A 22,921-nucleotide genomic window follows, 5' to 3' on the forward strand; every position below is an offset into this window, starting at 1 on the left:
ACACCTGTCAGAATGGCTATTACCAAAAAGTCTACAAATAATAAATACTAGAGAGAGTGTAGAGAAAAAGGGACCCTTCTACATGGTTGGTGGGAATGTAAACTGGTGCAGCCACTATGGAGAGCAACATGGAAGTTCCTTAAAAAACTAAAAATAGAGCTACCATATGATCCTGCAATCCCACTCCTGGGCATAGATTTGGAGAAAACAATAATTCAAAAAGACACAGGCACCTGAGTGTTCCTGCAGCACTATTTACAACAGCTAAGATATAGAAGCAACCTAAATGTCCATCAACAGAGGATTGGATAAAGAAGATGTGGTACATATATACAATGTAGTATTACTCAACCATAAAAAATACTGAAATAATGTCATTTGCAGCAACATGGATGGACCTGGAGGGAACTATGCTAAGTGAAATAAGTCAGAGAAAGACAAATACTATATGACATCACATATGTAGAATCTAAAAAATACAACAAACTGGTAAATATAACAAAAAAGAAGTAGTAGACTTGGAGTTCCTTAGGGGCCTAAGTGGCTTAAGGATCTGGTGTTGTCACTGCTGCAGCTTGGGTCACTGCTGTGGTATGGGTTTAATCCGTGGTCTGGGAAATTCTGCATGTTGCAGGCATGGCCAAAAAAAAAAGACATAGACTCACAGATACAGAGAACAAACTAGTGGACACCAGTGGGGAGAAGGAAGGGGAGAGAGGCAAGATGGGGAGGGGATTAAAAGGTACAAACTATTATGTATAAAATAAACTACATGGCTATATTATGTAACACAAGGAATATAGCCAATATTTTATAACAACTATAAATGGAGTATAACGTTTAAAAATTGTGAATCCCCATATTGTATACCTGTAACTTAGGTAGTATTGCATATCAACTATACTTCAATTTAAAAAAAGATACATGCACTCCAATGTCCACACCAGCATTATTTACAATAGCTTAAGCTATGGAAATAACCTAAGTGTTCATCAACAGATGAACAGATAAAGAATATGTGGTGTATATATATGTACAATGGAATCCTTCTCAGCCATGAAAAAAGAATGAAATTTTGCCATTTGCCAGAAAATGGATGGACCTGGAGGGTATTATGCTAAGTGAAATAAGTCAGACAAAGACAAATATTCAATCTTATTACTTATATGTGGAAACTAAAAAATAAAACAAATAAAGGAATATAACAGAAAAGAAACAGACATAGATATAGAGAGCAAACTAGCAGTTACCAGAGTAGAAAGGGATGAAGGGAGGGGCAAGATAGGCACAGGGGACTAGAGATAGAAACTACTATGTATAAAATACACAAAAGGGGAGTTCCCGTCGTGGCGCAGTGGTTAACGAATCCAACTAGGAACCATGAGGTTGCGGGTTCGGTTCCTGCCCTTGCTCAGTGGGTTAACGATCCGGTGTTGCCGTGAGCTGTGGTGTAGGTTGCAGACGCGGCTCGGATCCCGCGTTGCTGTGGCTCTGGCGTAGGCCGGTGGCTAAGCTCCGATTCAACCCCTAGCCTGGGAATCTCCATATGCCGCGGGAGCGGCCCAAGAAATAGCAACAACAACAACAACAAAAGACAAAAGACAAAAAAAAAAATAAATAAAATAAATAAATAAATAAATAAAATACACAAAAGGGGGAGAGAAAAAAACACAGAAAAAGAAAAAGATAAAAAAAGAAGAAAGCTGTGAGGACATAGTATACAGCACAGGGAATAGAGCCAGTATTTTATAAAAAAATTAAATGAAGCATAATCTATACAAATTCTGAATCACCATATTGTACAGATGAAATCAACTATACCTCAAAAATAATAAAATTTATCTGCAAGTATATATAAAAAAGAAAAATTTTGTTCACATTATGCCCTGACAATATCTAACACATCTTATACACTCATTAATGTGTAGGCTCTGTATATCTTCGCCTATACTGCATATCTGAAGTACATTTTTATTTTTTTTTAATGATTTTTATTTTTTCCATTACAGTTGATTTACTGTGTTCTGTCAACTTCCACTGGCAGAGTGACCCAGTCATAATGCATGTAAATCAGTGAAACTGGAACACACCCTCACACCATGCACAAAAATAAACTCAAAACGGCTTTAAGACTTAAACATAAGACATGACACCATAAAACTCCTAGAAGAGAGCACAGGCAAAACATTCTCTGACATCAACCAAACAAATGTTTTCTTAGGTCATTCTCCCAAGGCAAGAGAAATAAAAGCAAAAATAAACCAATGTGATCTAATCAAACTGACAAGCTTTTGCACAGCAAAGGAAACCATAAAAAAACCCAAAAAGACAGCCTACGGAATGGGAGAAAATAATTTCAAACAATGCAACTGACAGGTGCTTAATCTCTAAAATATACAAACAACTTATACAACTCCAAAGCAAAAAAACCAACAACCCAATTGAAAAATGGTCAAAAGACCTGAACAGACATTTCTCCGAAGAAGATACACAGATGGCCAACAAGCACATGAAAAAATGTTCAACATCACTAATTACTAAGAAATGCAAATCAAAACTACTATGAGGACCACCTCTTACCTGTCAGAATGGCCATCACTAACAAGTCTAAAGTGTATTTTTATCAGTTAGTGTTGGGTAATATTAGGGCGGTAAAATTTTACCTGAGTAGTCTTAGAAGTCTTGAGTCCTCATAGGTCCTAAACATATTATTAGGGATAATTCAGACAAAGAACACAGCTTTAAGAAAATCCAGTGAGTTAAAAAACCTATTTTCCACAACATAGGAGTTATTTAATGAAGGACAGTAATGAGTAGGCCTCAAAGGGAACAGGCACTAGGTCACTTCAGGAGCAAAAGGAGTGAGTGATGCCCAGTGGACTGAGCATGAGGATTCCCTCGGCAAAGCTGCTTGGGCAGGAGGTATTAATCATCTCCGTGTCTAGTGGCTCTGTCATTCCGTCTGATGCAGGATGAGACCTAAATTTCTGGCATTTCTTGCCTGACAACCAACCAGGCCTGTCTCTATAGCCCCATCACCACTCTCAGAACTAGTCATCAGAAATGTTCACACTTACCAAGGCAGCAAAAAGCTCCTACCATAAAGAAGTGACTGTGACTTCAGGAGTTACCCCAAGCCAAGAGGAGGCAGAGGTCACTGTGCTAAATTTTAAAAGAGGCTTTTACAAATTGTAAACAAATTTGCTGGTGCAATTTCTCAGCCTGTGGTATTTATTAGAAGTACATGACAGCCACACAGCAATTTTTAAAAACTGAAACTTGCTCAGATAATCTGTATGAATATCTTACATTCAATAATTTCCCTATTTGCATTTGGCTTCACTACCACATAAGAGTTCAACAATATGATTCTGATTGGCAAGGCTGATGAGATAAGATCAGACACAATGTGATATGGAAATAAAGCATCTAAGTACAGAGTGAGAGGGCCAAATGATGGCAGAGCCAGCTATTCAAACACAGGAAATGCAGTTGTTCCAATAGAGAAAAAGAGTGGGAGGACTGAGTCATCCCTGGGCAGAGGCATGGTAAGCTACAGCAATTAATACCACAGATATGCTGTGAGCAGAGATGCAGTTTCAGCATGATATAATCTATCATAAATTTATGAAACTCTGTAATACAAAGGAATTTCCATGAACAAAACATTAAAATCACTAACATGCAAATATGATTTATATATCCATGGAAAGAATTAGGTGGGCTGAATTGAAAGGAGATGGTCTGGTGACTCCAGTGGTGGGAAATAAAAAAAAAAATTGGGAGAAAAAAGGAGGACAGAGAGACTATAAAGCACCGAAAATTAAAAATGTGCTCATGTAAGTGAAGGAACTGAAACACGTTCTCAAGGCACTTGCCACACAGGTCTAGGAGACCAGAATGCAGACTTTAGGGACAAACACCAACATCAGGAGCTAGGAAGGAGGTGGGCAGAGCTGGGTTGGACAGAAAAAGAGAGAGGAACCTGCCTTCTCTTACTGGTGCACTGAGGCTTACTGCAATGATCAGTAGAGGCTGAAGGTATCTGCAATTCTGTGAAAGAGCAATGGTGACTGTCTGATGATTCATATGTTCCTGTGAATTACTGCAAGACTTTTCCCTGAAGGGCTGCCATGGATATCTGAAGGTGGCTGATGACTGAAACTCAATGGTGTCAATCATCAACACTCTTCGAACTGGTGGTTACACTGGGCTTATAACTCAGAGGACAGAAGTGTGGGAGAGCCTATTAAATCTGAGAAGTCTGAATAAAAAGAAATATTTCTTTTGGGGAGGGGGATAAGACTATGCTCAAACATTCAAGTGCACCATAACTTCTGTGGGTCTCAGGCCCCTCGATCATCATTTTTATCTTTAGGGGAAGATTCTGCTCTATTTTATTAGAGTGCTAACAACATAGTGGCTAAATTCTCCATACACCAGGGGTCCCAAATTTTCTGTATGGAGTCACAAGGACCTACAATCACTGTGGGGATGGCGGGGGGCGTGAATAAGAGGGGAAGATCGGGATTCAAATTTCAGAGACTGGGTAAGTAACAAGAAAGGAGAGACACAGCTGTGCAACCCTGTTGTGGGGAATTCTGGCAAATAGGAGTTGTGCGAGAAAGCACGTAGCATGTTGAAGAAGGGATGCACAAGGACAAAACTAGCTCGGAGAACTTTCACATTCCTTAAAAAAAAAGGAAACAGTTTTATCATCAAAAAATATGTAACTTTCTGAAGCTCCCATTGTGGCTCAGTCGTTAGTGAACCCGACTAGTATCCATGAGAACGTGGGTTTGATCCCTGGCCTTGCTCAGTGGGTTAAGGATCCAGTGTTGCCATGAGCTGGGATGGAGGTCTCAGACGTGGCTTGGATCCCACATTGCTGTGGCTGTGGTGTAGGCTGGCAGCTACAGCTCCGAATGGACCCCTAACCTGGGAACCTCCATATGCCGTGGGTGTGGCCCTAAAAACACAAAAAGACCACGCACAAAAAAAGTAACTTTACATCTTAATATGAAGTTAAAGATAAATTTAAGAGTGAATGACCCACCTTACTCCAAGCATAGTTCCAGGTCACATAACTTTCACCTCCTAGAAGATCCTTAAGCCAGGTGACTGGGTTTTGATAAATCTGACCATTTTCTACCTTAATTTTGCCACTCAATAAAACACTGGCTTTGTGGGTAGTATCCTGAGGTGAAAGACAAAACAAGAATTAAGATTAAAATATATCTGAAATATGTGAAGTTCTGCTTCTCTCCATGATGAAGTAATAGGGACCAGATTTACTCTAACACCTGATTCAAGCAAAAGCAGACAAAATAAATATATGAAACAGTGGTTTCCAAGGTACCATTGGAACATCAGGGAACAAAGTACATTCTCATTCCTGAGAAATGAGAAACTAGTAAGATGAGCTCTACCTACCATTGCCCTAGCTCACTGCCTTGAGAGAGTTTCCAGGTAATGGTGCAGGAAGAAGGAATCCAGGTAAAGCCTGTGGATTCTTTGAGTTGAGTTGACAGGGCAGGATCTAGGGAGGCATGATGTCTAGAGTTTGCAGGACAGAGTACTGAAGAAATACAAAGAGAGAACTCTGCAGATCCACAGAGGATCCTTTTTAAGTATTCAGCTGAGTTGCAATTGGCTGTGTGTGTGAGGTAATTACACAAGGTTGGGAAAAGAACCACCAGTAATAATTAGAGGTAATGGCATTCTCAGGCATTACAAAGGGCAGAAATAGCACCTGTTCCCTACAGTACTAGAAAACCCTCAAAACTGATATGGGGCACTGGTGGGTACACAGAAGAGTCTTGTCTCTGTAGTGGGAAATAATTAACTCTAGACTGAACACTGTTCCAATCCTGTCCAACAAATCATAAAACAGGATCCAAAAGGATGAAATTGTTTCCATGTAATTTAACTATATTCTAGTACAAATCTTCTATATATATATATATACACATATATATATATATATATATATATACATATATATATGTATATATATATATATATATATATTCTTTTTTGGCCACACCAATGGCATATGGAAGTTCCCAGGCCAGGGATTGAATACAAACTGCAGCTATGACCTATGTTGCACCTGAAGCAACACCTGATCCTCGATCTGCTACACCACAGCAGGGACTCCTCCAAAATATTTTTAAAAGTATAAAAATATCCAGCATCCAGCAAGATAAATTTCACAATGTTTGGGTCCACTAAAAAATTAGCAGTCTAGAAAGAAGCAGGAAAATATAATCCACATGCAGGAGACAATCAACTGAAAATGACAGAACTGATGGAGATACTAGACTTAGCAGATAAGAACATTAAAGTAATTATAATCGTATTCTGCATGTTCTAAAAGTTACATAGAGACATTGAAGATAAAAAAGACTCAAATGGAGTTCCCATCATGGCTCAGTGGTTAACGAATCCGACTAGGAACCATGAGGTTGCAGGTTCGATCCCTGGCCTCGATCAGGGGGTTAAGGATCCAGCATTGCCATGAGTTGTGGTGTAAGTTGCAGATGTGGCTCAGATCCCAAGTTGCCATGGCTGTGGTGTAGGCCGGTGGCTATAGCTCCGATTAGACCCCTACCCTGGAAACCTCCCTGAGCTGTGTGTGCGGCTCTAAAAAGACAAAACAACAACAACAAAAAAAAAAAACAAAAAAAAAAACCCACTCAAACCTTTTCTTTCTTTTTTTGGGGGGCGGGGGCCACACCCATGGCATATTGAGGTTCCCAGGCTAGGAGTCCAATCAGAGCTACAGCTGCCGGCCTATGCCACAGCCATAGGAATGCCAGATCTGAGCCGTGTCTATGACCTACACCACAGCTCATGGCATTGCCAGATCCTTAACCCACTGAGCAAGCCCAGGGATCAAACCTGCAACCTCATAGTTCCTAGCCGGATTTGTTTCTGCTGTACCACAACAGGAACTCCAAGACTCAAACTTTTAGACATGAAAATTGCAACAGGTATGAAAGGAAAAATATACTGGATGGGATTAACAATAGGTTAGACACTGCCAACAAAAGGATCAGTGAATTCAGAGACACAGCAATAGGAACTGCACAAAACACAGAGCAAAGAGAATTTAAAAAATTAACAGATCATCAAAGTGAGATAACTAAGTAAACTAATATGTATATCACTGGAATTCAAAAAAAGGGGAGGGAAGAAAAAATGTTTGAAGAAATAATGGCAGAAATGTTTCAAATTTAGGGAAATGACAAAAAAAAAAAAAAAAACAAAAAACAGATTCAATAAGTTCAATAACCCCTAAGCATAAGAAACATGAAAAAAACTACACCAATGCTCATTAAAATCAAAATTACTTAAAATCAGAGATAAAGAAAAAAACTTGAAGACAGCCGTGGGGGGGGGGGGGGACAACAAAGACATTACTTAGGAATAACTTAAGAACAACAATATATATCTTGATGGAAATAATGCAAATAACAAGACAGTTGAGCTGCATCTTTAATGTACTGAAAGAAAAATCGTTCAACCTAGAATCCTATACTTAGCAAAAATATATTTTTTAAATGAGGTGAAATAAACTTTTTCAGACATGCAAAAGTCAAAAAAGTTCATTATCAGAAGATTTCCAACACAAAAAATATTAAAGATAATCTTCCAGGAAGAAGGAAATTAAAACAAATAGAAATCAGGATCTACACAAAGGAAGAAAAGCACAGAAATAGTTACTACATAATACCACGTCCAGCACTGCAGGGCAACGGGGAATCCTGGAAGAAGGATGGGCCCATGTAACAAAACACACAAGACTACTTTACATTTAGATAGTGGGAGCCCAGGAGGCAATCTGTTCTGCAGAACCAAAGGGCCTAGGCTTCAGCCCACAGGACTTTTATTAAGAAAGGTGATGAGATATTGGGAAAGGTGACGAGATTAGTATTAGTAGGATTAAAGAAGATGACAAGATTAGTGGGCAAGAACAGGCTAGGCAATGATAAAGAGGTTATCTTCTTAGTGATATCAAAGGGGGTACCCTTAGGACACGGTGCAGTTGTTTAAGTTGTTTATAGAATAACATGGATATCCTGTCTTTGAAGGAGACCCTGTACTTTAGAACTCTGCATCCACAGATATTTTCCTTCTGCAGAGTTCAGCTGTTCAGTGGTCTCCAACAACACAAGGGGGAAGGTATTTTTCCTTATTATTTAAATCTCATTAAAATATAACAGTGCTTAAAAATGAGGTAGTATGGAGTATATGACATTATGTAAAAGTAAAATATAAGAAAACAAAAAGGTCAGAAGTGGATAAATGGAAGTATACCACTTTGAGGTTCTCAGAGTATACATGAAGTGGTATAATATCACTTAAAGCTAGATTGTGAGAAGTTAAAAATATATACCATAAATTCTAAAAGCACAACCAAAATAAAAAGTTATAGCTAATAAGTGAACAAAGGGGATAAAGCATAAAAAGATGAAAAAGGAACAAAGAAGAGATAAGAGAAACAGAAAAGAATTACCACATGACAGAGTTAAACTAATTATATAAAAAATCACACTGAATATAAACATTCTAGAATTGACTTCTGACAAATGGTGTGAGGAGTCACTCCAAGGATAAAGTATTTTTAAAAAGAAATATCACTGGAAATGGTGATAAGAACATGCAATAAGGGAGGAAACATCTATTCCACAATATCTATGAAAATCAGGTTTTAAAAAATGTGAGAGTCCAGAGTTCCTGTTAAGTTGCAGTGGAAATGAATCCAACTAGTATCCATGGGGATGCAGGTTCAATCCCTGACCTCAATCAGTGGGTTAAAGATCCAGCATTACCATGAGCTGGGTGTAGGCAGCAGACAAGCAGCTGGGATCTGGTGTTGCCGTGACTGTGGGGTAGGCCAGCAGCTGTAGTTCTGATTAGACCCCTAACCTGGGAATTTCCATATGCTGCGGGTGTGGCCCTAAAAACCAAAAAAAAAAAAAAAAAAAAAAGTGAGAGTTCATGGTGTTTGAAACAAGACTGTTTCCCCTCCTCCCTCCTCGGCGACATGGAGACCCCACTTGACTGCTATAGCTAAGAGCACAGCGTTCTTTCTCCCTCCAGCTTCCAGTCTGAGGGCTACCTTCTTGCGAGGGGCAGGACATCAGCACTTCTCACCCTGCCTCTGCTGTCTGCTGCTAAGTCTAAGTTGTGGAAAAATGAAGCCCAGAGGTTGGGGAATCCTTTCTTGTGTCCAGCCTGTGCTGGTTAGACAGAGGCTCTACCTTTAGCATGATTCCACTGAGACTACAGGGATTCTGAATACACTTACCTTGGCTTGTAAGCTGATGATTTCATGTGAGGAGGGGCAAGCTGAAAAGGCATGAGGCTAGTGTTCCCCACCTCCACTAAATGCTCAGTTCCTAAAGCAGGAGTATCATTCACAGAAAAGTTGCTATGTCCCTGCGCTCAGCTGCAGAGCCATGGCATAGCTATTTTGCTTGGGAAAAGAAGCAAGCCTTAAAACACAGTTTCTACTCTTCCAAAAGGAATTATTTCATTTGCAACAGAAGATGGAGAAGTTCAAGTTCAGAGGCACTGTCAAAAACAGTGGATAGAGATTGTGGTGAAAAGTAATTGGGAGTAAATTTGTAGATTCATTGGACACATAGGCTAAATGCAGGCTGGTTAGTTTTCAGGAAAGAACCAGGAAAAGATAGCTGGGAAGAGCCTCCTCAGATTAGGATAAATCTCAAATCCTGACATTGGGAACGATCCCTTCAAAGGAGCACTCATTTGACTATGAGTCTGTGGAGCAATTTAGACCCCGAGGTCCTTGCTGAAAACAATAGAATAGTCAAGTAGCAACAAGTGGAGCTTAACAGGTATGGTCAGGGAAAGAGAGAGAGCCCTGCCAAGACTTCGGTCCCTGTGGTGTAATATTAGAAGTTTATTACTATAATGAGGAAAAACAGTCTTCACTAAAGTAATCTAGCCAATAACTAAACAAACAGACACATAACAATAACAAACCTAAGAGAAGGTGGGGACCAGTATACAGACTTGCTATGATATATTACATCCAAAATGTCCAGTTCTGATAAAAAATTATGAGACATGCAAAGAAACAGGAAAGTATGACACACATAAAAACAAAAAAGCAACATAAACAGCCTGTGAGACTGACCAGATGTTGGATTTCACAAAGACTTCAAAATAGCCATTTAAATATGTTCAAAGAACTAAAGGAAACCATAATCAAAGAAGTAAAGCAAGGAGTGATGACAACATTACAGAGAATAGAAAATATTAATAAAGAGACAATTTATTTAAAAAAACAAAAAGAAGTAAGGAGTTGAAAAGTATAATAACTGAAAAGAAAAATTTACTAGAGGGGCTCAACAGATTTGCAATATCAGAAGAAAGAATTAGTAAACCTGAAGAGAAGTCTAGAGGGATTTTGCAAGCTGAAGAAAAGAGAGAAAACAGTGAAGGAAAATGAAAATGCCTCACAGAAATGTGGCACACCATTAAGCACAGCAACTCATGTATAATGGAAGTACCAGGAGGAGAGGAGAAAGGAGCAGAAAAAACACTTAAAGAAATAATGGTTAAAATTTTTCAAATTTACTGAAAAATATTAATCTACATATTAAGGAGGTTTGATGAATTCCAAGAAAGATAAACACAAAGAAATCTATAAACAGATACAGAGTAAAAATGCTGAAAGTCAAAGACAAAAATAAAATATTGAAAGAAGAGAAAAATGACTTATCATTTACAGGGTAACCCCAAGAAGCCTAACGGCCTGCTTCTGATCAGAAACAATGAAGGCCAGAAATAGTGTAATAATATAATCAAATTGTACAAAGAAAAAACTGTCAACTAAGAATCACATGTCCAGCAAGTATTTCAAAAATAAAGGTAAAGACATTCCCAAATAAACAAAATCTGAGAAAATTTATTGCTAGCAGACCTGCCTTACAAAAAATGTACTAAAGGAAGATCTTCATATTGAAAGCAAGTGACCCCAAATGGTAATATGAATCCAATGGAAAAACAAAGAGCATCAGTAAAACTAATTACATATTATAAAAGACAGTATAAATACATATAAAGATAGTATACATAAATATAAATACATATATTTACATCAGTAAAACTAATCATATATTATAAAAGACAGTATAAATACATATTTGGATTTACTGCTGCCAAAGGCTCTGGAAGCCACCTCCACCTCTCTGAGGGTCACTGCCAGTGCCCAGGGCCCTGTAACCAGGAGCAGCTTGCACCCCCACCTTGCCACTGTCAAGGGTTCAGCAACTGGCTACAGGCCCTGCCCATGGTTCCATCTCCCTGGAAGCATTTACAAGCCATAAAATGGCACAATCCCTATTAAGGAGATAATAGCCTGCACATAGTGAGGAAAGAGACAGCAAGCATCCAAACCAAAAGCAGTCCTCATGACAAAAAAATTAAAAAATAAAAAAAGTAAGGCCTCACAAGCTACCTGGGAGAGCTCCACATATAAATAGCCCTCTAAGAATATAGTAGATAACTGTTTTCCCTAAACTCACAGAATAAGAAAAATATAAGCAAAATGAAGAAGCACAGGAACCATTCCCAAGTAAAAGAACAGAATTCCCAAAGACAAATACCATATGATATCACTTATAACTGGAATCTAATATCCAGCACAAATGAACATCTCAGAAAAGAAAATCATGGACTTGGAGAAGAGACTTGTGGCTGCCTGATGAGAGGGGGAGGGAGTGGGAGGGATCGGGAGCTTGGGCTTATCAGACACAATTTAGAATAGATTTACAAGGAGATCCTGCTGAATAGCATTGACAACTTTGTCTAGATACTCATGTTGCAACAGAAGAAAGGGTAGGGGAAAAAAAGTAATTGTAATGTATACATGTAAGGATAACCTGACCCCCTTGCTGTACAGTGGGAAAAAAAAAAAGAACAGAATTCCCTTGAAGGAGCCAAAATGAAACAGACCTATGCAGGCTAACAGAAGCCAAGTTCAAAAAGGAGATAGTGAAAATACTGAAGGAATTAAGAGAGAACATGAACACTAATGAAGATTACTTTAGAAAGGAACTAGAAACTATAAAGTGGGTCCAAGAAAATTAGAAAACTCATTTGCAGAGATGCAAGTTGACTTAAAGGCACCAAAGAACAGAATGAATAATGTAGAGGAATGAACAGTGACTTGCAACACAGAATTATAGAAATCACCCAATCAGGACAGCAGACAGACAACCAAATAAAAAAATATGAAAGCAAAATAAGAGATCTATTGGATAATATAAAGCAGGCCAATCTATGCCTAATAGGGATCCCAGAAGGAGAAGAAAAAGAAGACTGAAAATATATTTGAAGAAATTATGACTGAAAACTTCCCAAATCTAAAAAAGGAAACAGATATCAAGATACAGGAAGCATAGAAGGCCCCCTACAAGCCGAACCCAAAGAGAGCCACTCCAAGACATTGTACTAAAAGTGGCAAAAGTTAAAGCTAAGGACAGGATTCTAAAAGCAGCAAGATAAAAACGAGTTAACTATAAGGGAACCCTCATAAGGCTATCAGTGGATTTATCTACAGAAATACTACAGGCCAGAAGAGAGTGGCACGATATATTCAAAGTTCTAAAAGGGAAAACCTTGCAGCCTAGAATATTCAACCCAAAAAGATTATCATCTGAAATATGAGAAATAAAGAATTTCTCCAACAAACAAAAACTAAAAGAATACAGCAATACTACAGCCATTCTAAAAGACATAATGAAAGTCTCCTCAATAGGAAAGAAGTAAGACAAAGGATGGAGGAAATCATAATTGAAAAGTAATAACAAATAACTTACTGATCTAAAAGGGAAAAAAATACTATTTGTGAAAGCAATGATAAACTCAAGGAACAGCAAAAAGATAAATGTGAAGATGTAAAAAAGGACATCAAAATCATAAAATGTGGGGAAGAAGAGTTAGACTTTTTTTTTTTAAAGAATGTGTTTAAGTCTATATAACTATAAGGCTAAAGCAAGCAGATCTAGGAAGGGGTTAATATACTTGAAAAACAGGGCAACCACAAAATCAAAAACAAACAATACATTCACAAAAACTAAAAAGAAGAGGACACAAGCATAAAATAAAAGGAAATCATTCAACCAACAGAAGGACAAAAGAGAAACAGAGAATCCTGCTTAGGCCTTTAACAAGGTTTAAAATGGCAATATAGGAATTCCTGTCACAGTGCAGTGGTTAACGAATCTGACTAGGAACCATGAGGTTGCGGGTTTGATCCCTGGCTTCGTTCAGTGGGTTAAGGATCCGGTGTTGCCGTGAGCTGTGGTACAGGTCACAGACATGGCTCAGATTCCACATTGCTGTGGCTGTGGTGTAGGCCGGCAGCTACAGTTCCAATTCCACCCCTAGCCTGGGAACCTCCATATGCCATGAGTGAGGCCATAGAAAAGACCAAAAAAAAGAAAAAAAAATGGCAATACATATTTATCAGTGATTACTTTAAATGTCAATTCATTGAATGCTCCAAACAAAAGACACAGAGTGGCAGACTGGATTAAAAAAAATAAGAAGGGAGTTCCTGTCTGGCGCAGTGGTTAACGAATCCAACTAGGAACCATGAGGTTGCGGGTTCGGTCCCTGCCCTTGCTCAGTGGGTTAACAATCCGGCGTTGCCGTGAGCTGTGGTGTAGGTTGCAGATGCGGCTCGGATCCCACGTTGCTGTGGCTCTGGCGTAGGCCGGTGGCTAAGCTCCGATTCAACCCCTAGCCTGGGAACCTCCATATGCCGCGGGAGCGGCCCAAGAAATAGCAACAGCAATAACAACAACAACAAAAGACAAAAAAAAAAAAAAAAAAAAAAAAAAAAAGAAGCAACAATATGCTGCCTACAAAAGACTGACCTTAGGGCAAAGGACACACCCCACATATAAATTGAAAGTGAGTGAGGGGATGAGAAAAGATATTTCATGCAAATTGAAATGACAGGAAAGTGGGAGTTGTGATACTTGTATCAGACAAAATAGACTTTAAAACAAAGGCCATGAAGAAAGACAAAGAAGGACACCATTTAATGATAAAAGGATCGATTCAAGAAGAGGATATTACACTAGTCAAAATATATGCCCCTAATATAGGAGCACCCAAATACATACAACAAATACTAACATAAATAAAGAAAAAATTGATGGCAATATAATAACAGTAGAAGATTTTAACACCCCACTGATCAATGGACAGATCCTCTAGACAGAAAATCAATAAGACCACAGAGACCTTAAATGACACAATAGAACAGTTAGACTTAATTGATATTTTCAGGACATGACATCCAAAAAAATCAGAATACACGTTCTTTTCAAGTGCTTATGAAACATTTTCTAGGACTGACCACATAGCTAATGTCAACAAATTTAAATGGCATGAAACTAGAAATCAAGCAAAGGAAAAAAAAATAAGGAGAAACTGATCACATGGAGACTAAACAACATGCTACAAAAACCAATGGGTCAAATGAGGAAATCAAAAGAAAATTAAAAAATACTTTGAGACAAATGACAATGAAAACAAAACCATTCAAAAGCTACTGGATGCTGCAAAAGATCTATTAAAGTCAGTAGAAGGAAGGAAATCATAAAGATCAGAGAGGAAATCAATAAAATAGATTAGAAAAAAATCAATAAAACCAAGAGCTGGATCTTTAAAAGGGTAAACAAAATTGACAAATTTCTGGTCAGGTTCACCAAGAAAAAGAGAGAGAACCCAAATAAACAAAATAAGAAATGAAAAAGGAGAAATCTCAATGATACTGTAGAAATAGAAAAAAACCATAAGAGAATACTATGAACAATTATATGCCAACAAATCTGACAACCTAGAAGAAATGGACAACTTTCCAGAGACATACAGCCCGCCAAAAGTGAATCATCCCAAGTTCACAGGGATGGTTCAACATATGGAAATCAACCAATGTCACACACCACATTAACAAAAGGAAAGTCCAAAACCATATTATCATCTCAATAGATACAGAAAAAGCATTTGACAAAATCCATCATCCATTCATGATAAAAACTCTTACCAGAGGGAACATATCCTAACATAATAAAAGCCATATATGACAGACCCACAGCCAATATAATACTCAATGGAGAAAAGCTGAAAGCCTTCCAGCTAAAATCTGGGACAAGACAAGAGGCCCATTCTCACCACTTTTATTCAACACAGTATTGGAAGTCCTTGCCACCACAATCAAACAAAAGAAATAATAGGCATCCAAATTGGAAGAGAAGAGTTAAAGTTGTCACTATATGCAGATGACATGATACTATATATAGAAAACCCTAAGGACTTCATACAAAAACTACTCGACCTGATCAACAAATTCAGCAAAGTAGCGGGATACAAGATTAACATTCAGAAATCGGTTGCATTTCTGTATTCTAACAATGAAAAATTAGAAAACGAATATATTAAAAAACAGTACTTTTTGAAGTTTCTGTTGTGGCCTAGCCAGTTATGAACCGACTAGACTCCACGGGGATGCAGGTTCAATCCCTGGCCTCACTCAGTGGGTTAAGGATCTGGCATTGCCATGAGCTGTGGTATAGGTGGCAGACCCAGCTTAGACCCCTTTGGTGTGGCTGTAGAACAGGCTTCAATTAGACCCCTGGCCTGGGAATTTCCATATGCTGCATAAGGTGTGGCCCTAAAAAAAAAAAAAAAAAAAAAAAAAACCTACATCTTTTAAAATCACACCCCCCCAAAATTAAATACCTAGGAATAAACCTGACCAAGGAGACGAAAGACTTATATGCTGAGAACTATAAAATATTAACCAAGGAAATTAAAGAAGATTCAAAGAAATAGATACCCTACGGTCTTGGACTGGAAGAATTAATATCATTGACATGGTCATACTACCCAAGGCAACCTACAGATTTAATGTGATCCCTATCAAATTATCCATGACATTTTTCACAGAACTAGAACAAACAATCCAAAAATTTATATGGATTCATAAAAGACCCAGAATTCCCAAAGCAATCCTGAGGAAAAAACCAAAGCGGGAAGCATAACTCTCCCAGACTTCAGACAATATTATAAAGCTACAGTAATCAAGTCAGTGTGGAACATACAGTCCAATGGAACAGAATAGAGAGTGCAGGAATAAACTCAGACACCTGGGTCAGTTAATCTTTGACAAAGGAGGCAAGAATATAAAATGGGAAAAAGACAGTCTCTTCAGGAAGTGATACTGGAAAAACTGGACAGTTGCATGTAAATTAATGAAACTAGGACATGCCCCCACATGATGCACACACAAATTCAAAATGGCTATAATACTTAAACATAAGACATGACACCATAAAACTCCTAGAAGGGAACATAGGCAAAACGTTCTCTGACATCAACTGTACAAATGTTTTCTTAGGTCAATTTCTAAAGGCAATAGAAAAAACAAAAATAAACCAATGGGACCTAATCAAACTTACAAGTTTTGCACAGCAAAGGAAATCATAAAAAACCACAAAAGACAACCTACGGAATGGGAGAAAATAATTTCAAATGACCACAACCAAGGGCTTAATCTCCAAAATATACAAACAACAAATACAACTCAACATCAAAAAAGCAAACAATCCAATCAAAATATAGGCAGAAGATCTAAATAAACATTTCTCCAAGGAAGATACACAGATGGCTAGCAGACACATGAAAAAATGCTAAACATCACTAATCACTAGAGAAATGCAAAAAACTACAATGAGTAACACCTCACACTGGTCGAAATGGTTACCATTAATCAGTCTATAAATAACAAATGCTGGAGAGGGTGTGGAGAAGAGGAAACCCTCCCACACTGATGGTGGGAATGTAAATTGGTACAACCGCTACGGAAAACAGTATGGAGCTATCTCAGAAAACTAAATATAGAACTATATATGATCCAGCAATCTCACTCCTGGGCATATATCAAGACAAAACTGTCATTGAAAAAGATACATGCAACCCTATGTTCACTGAAGCACTTTTCACAGTAGCCAAGACGTGGAAACAACCTAAATGTCCACTGACAGATGAATGGATTAAGAAGATGTGGTCCATATACACAGTGGAATACTACTCAGCCATAAAAAAGAAAAAAATAATGCCATTTGCAGCAACATGGATGCAACTACAGATTCTCATACTAAGCAAAGAAGTCAGAAAGAGGAAGATATATCTATCACTTATATGTATAATATAAAATGTTGCACAAATGAACCTATCCACAGAACAGAAACAGACTCACAGACATGGAGAAGAGACTTGTGGTTGCCAACAGGGAGGGGCAAGAGAATGGAATGGACTAGACTGGGAGTTTGGGGTGAGTAGATGCAAACTATTACATTTAGAATGGATAAGTAATGAGGTCCTGCTCTATAGCATGGGGAACTATATCCAATCACTGTGATAGAAGATGATGGAAGATAATATGAGAAAAAGAAATTGTGTGTGTGTGTGTGTGTGTGTGTGTATAACTGGGTCACTTTGCTGTAGAGTAGAAATTTATACAAAATTGTAAATCAACTATACTTTAATAAAAAGTTTTTAAAGATCAAAAAAAAATTTTTAAAGAAATGCAGAAAGAGAATGTGGCAAAATCAAAGAATCTTTCATTTTAAATACTTTCAAGAGGAGTTCCAACGGTGGCGCAACAGTAACAACCCTGACTAGAATCCATGAGGACACAGGTTAGATCCCTAACATTTACAGTATATAATTCAGCAACCCTACTTCTAGGAATTTTACAGAAAAGTAAAAGTCTATGTGAAATCAAAACTTAGACACCAATGTTCATATTAGCTTTATGCGTAATGGACCACAATCTAAGTACCTATCAAAGATGGGAGTGACAAACAAACTACAACAGATGCATACAATGGATTACCACTCAGCAATAAAAAAGGAATAAACTATTCATATACAGTACAACAAGGATGAACCTCAAATAACCATGCTCAAAGACGCCAGGCAAAAATGAATGCATATGGTATCATTATCACACACAGATTTCTTGGAAATGCAAACTAATCTGCAGAGACAGAAAGATGAATAATTCTCTGGAGCCTGGCATGAGATAGGAGGGGTATAGAGGAGGTGCACAAAAGGGCACGAAGAAGCTTTTCAGGGTGACAGATATGTTCAGTGTCTTGTTTGTGGTCATGGGTTCATGGGTGTGCATACATTATGCCAAAACTTGCCAAATTACATACTTTAAATGTGTAGTGTATTATATGTAATTGTATCTCAATAAAGTTGTTACAACAGTTGAAATGTGAACAATTATATTAAAATATTATTACTGCTATTCAGAGAAGTAACCACAATATTCAAAATTTGAGTTAATGTAGCAAATTACTACCTGAAATTTGAATTGCTTTGGCTAATGTGAGGAAGGGACTACTTAGCAATAAATTGACTGACAGCCAAGCAAAGAAGATCAAGGGATCTGAGATCAAGCTACTAATTCAGCCTTTAAAACTACAGTATCTTTAAAATTAAATGTTCAGCAGAACCAGGTTTTTTCTCTGCTATTTTTATGCATATGATATTGTTTTGAGTCAGATTTACCCAAACTCCAAGTCACTCTTTGTTTCTAAACTGAGCTCTTATAAAAGATATGTTTATACTTAATCCCTCTCAGGGGGAGCTTTAGTAGTACACTGGTAGTTCCCAAAACTTTGGAACCAAAGACAGCTCTAATTTATTATTTTAATTTTGTTCTTAAATCCTTCCTGCTGCATATAATTGACTAATTCTAGTTTGAAAGCCCAAAAGGTGTTTGTGACTAAAATGTATAAGACAATTTTAGAAGCATGATTTCACTTGCTAAGAAGACAATGTTTGTGTCCCTCCATTCAAGAAGCCCAGCCAGGAGTTTCCTTGTGGCACAGCAAATGAAAGGATCTGGCGTTGTCACTGCTGTGGTGTAGGCTCAATCCCTGGCTCAGGAACGTCCACAAGCTATGTCCCAATACTATGCGACAGCAACATTTACTCACTTATTTATAAAATTTATATCGTTTTTGAGAAAAAGAAAATTCTGGGATACCTGTGTTTTAAATTCCAGAATGTTATTTCCTGGATTAATTCTTCCTAGCAATATCAGATCCTTTATCTGCATACGTTTCTTTTTAGGAGATGTGCTGGAGTTTAACGGCTTTTTTATAGTATTTTGACGGCCAGATCCAGAAGAGGAGGAGCTCTGACTGCCATCTGCATGTGGAACCGCAAGAAGTGATTTTTTAGGATATGGTTTCACCTGATGCCCAGTGTTACTGCCAAAGAAGACATCACTTTCTTGATGTGCCAGGGATTCTGATGTCCCCCTAGATGGTTGCTGGGAAGCTGTTTTCCTGCTTCCTTTTTTCAGATCACAACTGCAAAGAGCCTGATCATAAATAACAGCTGATGGATGGGCATCACTGTGGTCAAGTAAACTTGTGGTTTCTGAAACATTTAATGTGCCAATTAATGCTGAAGGACCAAAGGACGCATGCCCTTGGGCTGTAGTATCAGTAAGATCACTTTCTTTTTGTGAATGTTCTGCTTGAGCAATAAAATTAACAGGATGGGATGATAATTTAATCTTTTTAGTGCCATCTGAATGTCTGCATTTTGATAATCCGTTCGAGGTACAGTCATTGACATTTCGTTTAGAATTCATCTCATTTCCACAAAATTCTTCCCTTCTCACTGTCTTTGATTTTGGACTAGTGTTGTTATTTTGTCTATCATGCCAGATTTCCAGACACAACTGTGTTTTCTGCATGCTTCCACAAACAGGCCTGACAGGAGAAAGTGAACCTGACTGGGGCTGCACTGAATTTTCCAGACCGGCAAACTCTCGGCTGTCCTTTTCATTACAGATTTCTGAGCTGCACGGCAGCTTCCTGAAACTATGATCTGACGAAGAAGTAACATTCTTATAGTTGTGAATTTTCTGGCTTATTTCTTTTTGTTTTTTTGCTACAAGTAACAGGCTCTTCTGTCTTGTGGCCAAGTTAGCTAGTTGTTCTCTCAGCACTCCATGCTTAAATGATTCAATGGACACCCTGTGGGAAGAAACAGAAAGAAGAAAAAATACAAAAACAGTATAAAAATTTTAAAGGCAATTATTTAGGTTGAATAGATATTCTTTCTCAATTTAAATTTAATCAGCTCAAAGTACATGAGTCCATTTCTGCAAAGTATATTCTTTGAGAGGAAACTGACTCTTTACTTTTTTTTTTTTGGTTTTTTTAGGGCCTCACCTGAGGCATATGGAAGTTCTCAGGTTGAATCAGAGCTGCAGCTGCTGGCTACGCCACAGCCACAGCTATGCAGGATCTGAACCACATCTGTGACCTACGCCACAGCTCACGACAATGCTAGATCCTGAACTCCTTAAGGAAGGCCAGGGATCAAACATGTACACTCAAGGACACTAGTTGGGTTCATTAGTGTTGAGCCACAATGAGAACTCCCTGACTCTTTACTTGAGGTCGGTGAATTTGCCTTTTTAAAAGAGCTGATAGTGCGATTATCCTCATTTTTATCAGCCCTAAAAGAAAAACAAAACTTGGGTTGATTATTCAGATATTTACTAGTCCTTTAGTTGGAAGGTACCAATTGATGGCCAAAGAAGAATAACCATTATTTAAACTTAGAATTTGCTTATCTGTTTGTAGTGAAATTGTGTATCAGAAAGTAAAATTTGGGGAGTTCCCGCCGTGGCGCAGTGGTTAACGAATCCAACTAGGAACCATGAGGTCGCGGGTTCGATCCCTGGCCTTGCTTAGTGGGTTAACGATCCGGCGTTGCCGTGAGCTGTGGTGTAGGTTGCAGACGCGGCTCGGATCCCACGTTGCTGTGGCTCTGGCGTAGGCTGGTGGCTAAGCTCCAATTAGACCCCTAGCCTGGGAACCTCCATATGCCGCGGGAGCGGCCCAAAGAAATAACAAAAAGACCAAAAAAAAAAAAAAAAGAAAGTAAAATTTGGGAGTCAGTTCCATTAGAAATCCCTTAGCTGTGGATGACTGAGATAGTTTTGTGAACAATTATAAGTAAGTTAGACCTGAATGTTGTCAGTTCTTCAAGTAATTATTGCAGCTATACTTTGAATCTGGACTGAGGTACTCTGAGGTCCAGAGGGACTACCCAGACAAGCTTCACCTTGTGTGTCTTCCCCAAACCAAGTCTCTCAGGGGCTTGAGTGCTGAATGGGAGGAAAGGCTCATCCACACCTCTGTCTTTTGGTTATTTCTGACCAATAACCTCTGTCTTTTGGTTATTACTGACCTTCAGGATGATGGACACTTTGTTTCCAGAGGCTCTCATGCTTTTTTGTCCGAGGACTTTTTCATACTCTTAAAAGTTACTGAGGAACCCAAAGAGCTTTTGTTTATTTATTCTGTTTATAGTAAATATTGTTATATCTATCAATATTTACTGTTTTAGAAAATAAAACTGAGAAATTTTTAAAACACAAGAATACATAAGTTCACATTCCATTAGCTATTAGAGTGATGACATCATCACACACCATATGGCCTCTGGAAAATGCCACTGTATGCACATGAGAAAATGAGAGCATAAAAGTGATTTTGACTTCATGGACCCCTTGAAATGGCCTCAGGGACCCTCAAGGACCATCCTTTAAGAGCAGCTGTTTTAAGGAGAAACAATAGTATAGATACCTGTTTCTCCTCACACAGTTTACAGCTATTGGTACTGAACTCCAAGCAGACTGGATGTTAAAGTGAGTAGGAGATATAAGTGGAAGAAGCATTAAGAAAGAAGTTTGATTAGCAAACAACTGGTAGTATAAAATGCAAGGAGTTGGAGAGAAGAGAAGAAAAAAGAATATCATATTTAAAATTATGTGACACAAAGAGTTCAGACAAAATAAAAATGTTCTTTAGATTACAAGATTTTAAATCTAATAGTAACACACACATATACAATGGTATAGTATTCAGCCATGAAAAAGAAGGAAACCCTTCCATTTGTGACAACACAGATGGATCTCGAGGGCACTATGCTGAGTGAAATAAGTCAGACAGAGAAAGACAAGTGCTTTATGATCTCACTTATATGTAGACTCTAAAACAAAAACAAAATCACAGATGCAGAGAATAGACTGGTGGTTGGCAGAAGTAGGGGCAAGAGGTGGGTGAAATGGATAAAGGTAGTCAAAAGGTACACATATCCAGTTATGAAATAAATAAGTCATGGAACTGTAATACACAGCATGGTGGCTATAGTTGATAATACTGTACTGTATATTTGAAAGTTTCTAAAAAATTAGACCTTAAAAATTCTTACCACAAGAAAAAAGAAAAGAAGAACAGGGGGCATATATAGCTAGGTCTATGAAAAACTAGTTAAAAATAATGCCCAAACAAGAAATATATATATATATAACATCTTCCTCCAAAAAAAGATAAGAGGTATATAATTAATATGATCAGGATAAAACTTTTTAAGGACCCTGAGAGTTTATAGAAGTACACAAAATATACATGATTAAACTGTTTAGAGGAACAAGAAGTGTGATAGCAAAAAAAAATTATTTTTAATAGAAAAAATGTGAGTTTACTAAGGAAATAAATTTACTCATGGGATTCATGACCCAAAAGGCTTTCATAAAATTCATGGGTGTTGACCACTTTTTAAGACAGTAAAATGTCCTTTTCTGAACATTTCAAGTAATAAGGTAGAAAAATATCACTCTGGGAAGTACAATTACCTGTGAACATAACACATTAGATAACTTCATTAAGTCCTTTTTTTTTTGATCCTAAGCAACATTTGCATTCTTAAGAAATTCTAGGCCTTTTGTAGACAAAAATAGATAAATTCTAAAAACCCTAAA

At 37.8% G+C, this 22,921-nt stretch overlaps 1 protein-coding gene across 1 annotated transcript in view; it reads right to left on the minus strand.

Moving 5' to 3' along the window:
- Nucleotides 1-22,921, minus strand: part of ANKRD31 (ankyrin repeat domain 31) — a 172,461-nt gene that overhangs the window by 19,987 nt on the left and 129,553 nt on the right. The window contains 2 exon segments of the mRNA XM_021084452.1: nt 5,057-5,197; nt 19,118-20,120. Of these exon segments, the coding sequence (XP_020940111.1) occupies nt 5,057-5,197; nt 19,118-20,120 (1,144 nt within the window).

The sequence above is a fragment of the Sus scrofa genome, chromosome 2, assembly GCF_000003025.6.
Source record: "Sus scrofa isolate TJ Tabasco breed Duroc chromosome 2, Sscrofa11.1, whole genome shotgun sequence".
Taxonomy (NCBI): domain Eukaryota; kingdom Metazoa; phylum Chordata; class Mammalia; order Artiodactyla; family Suidae; genus Sus; species Sus scrofa.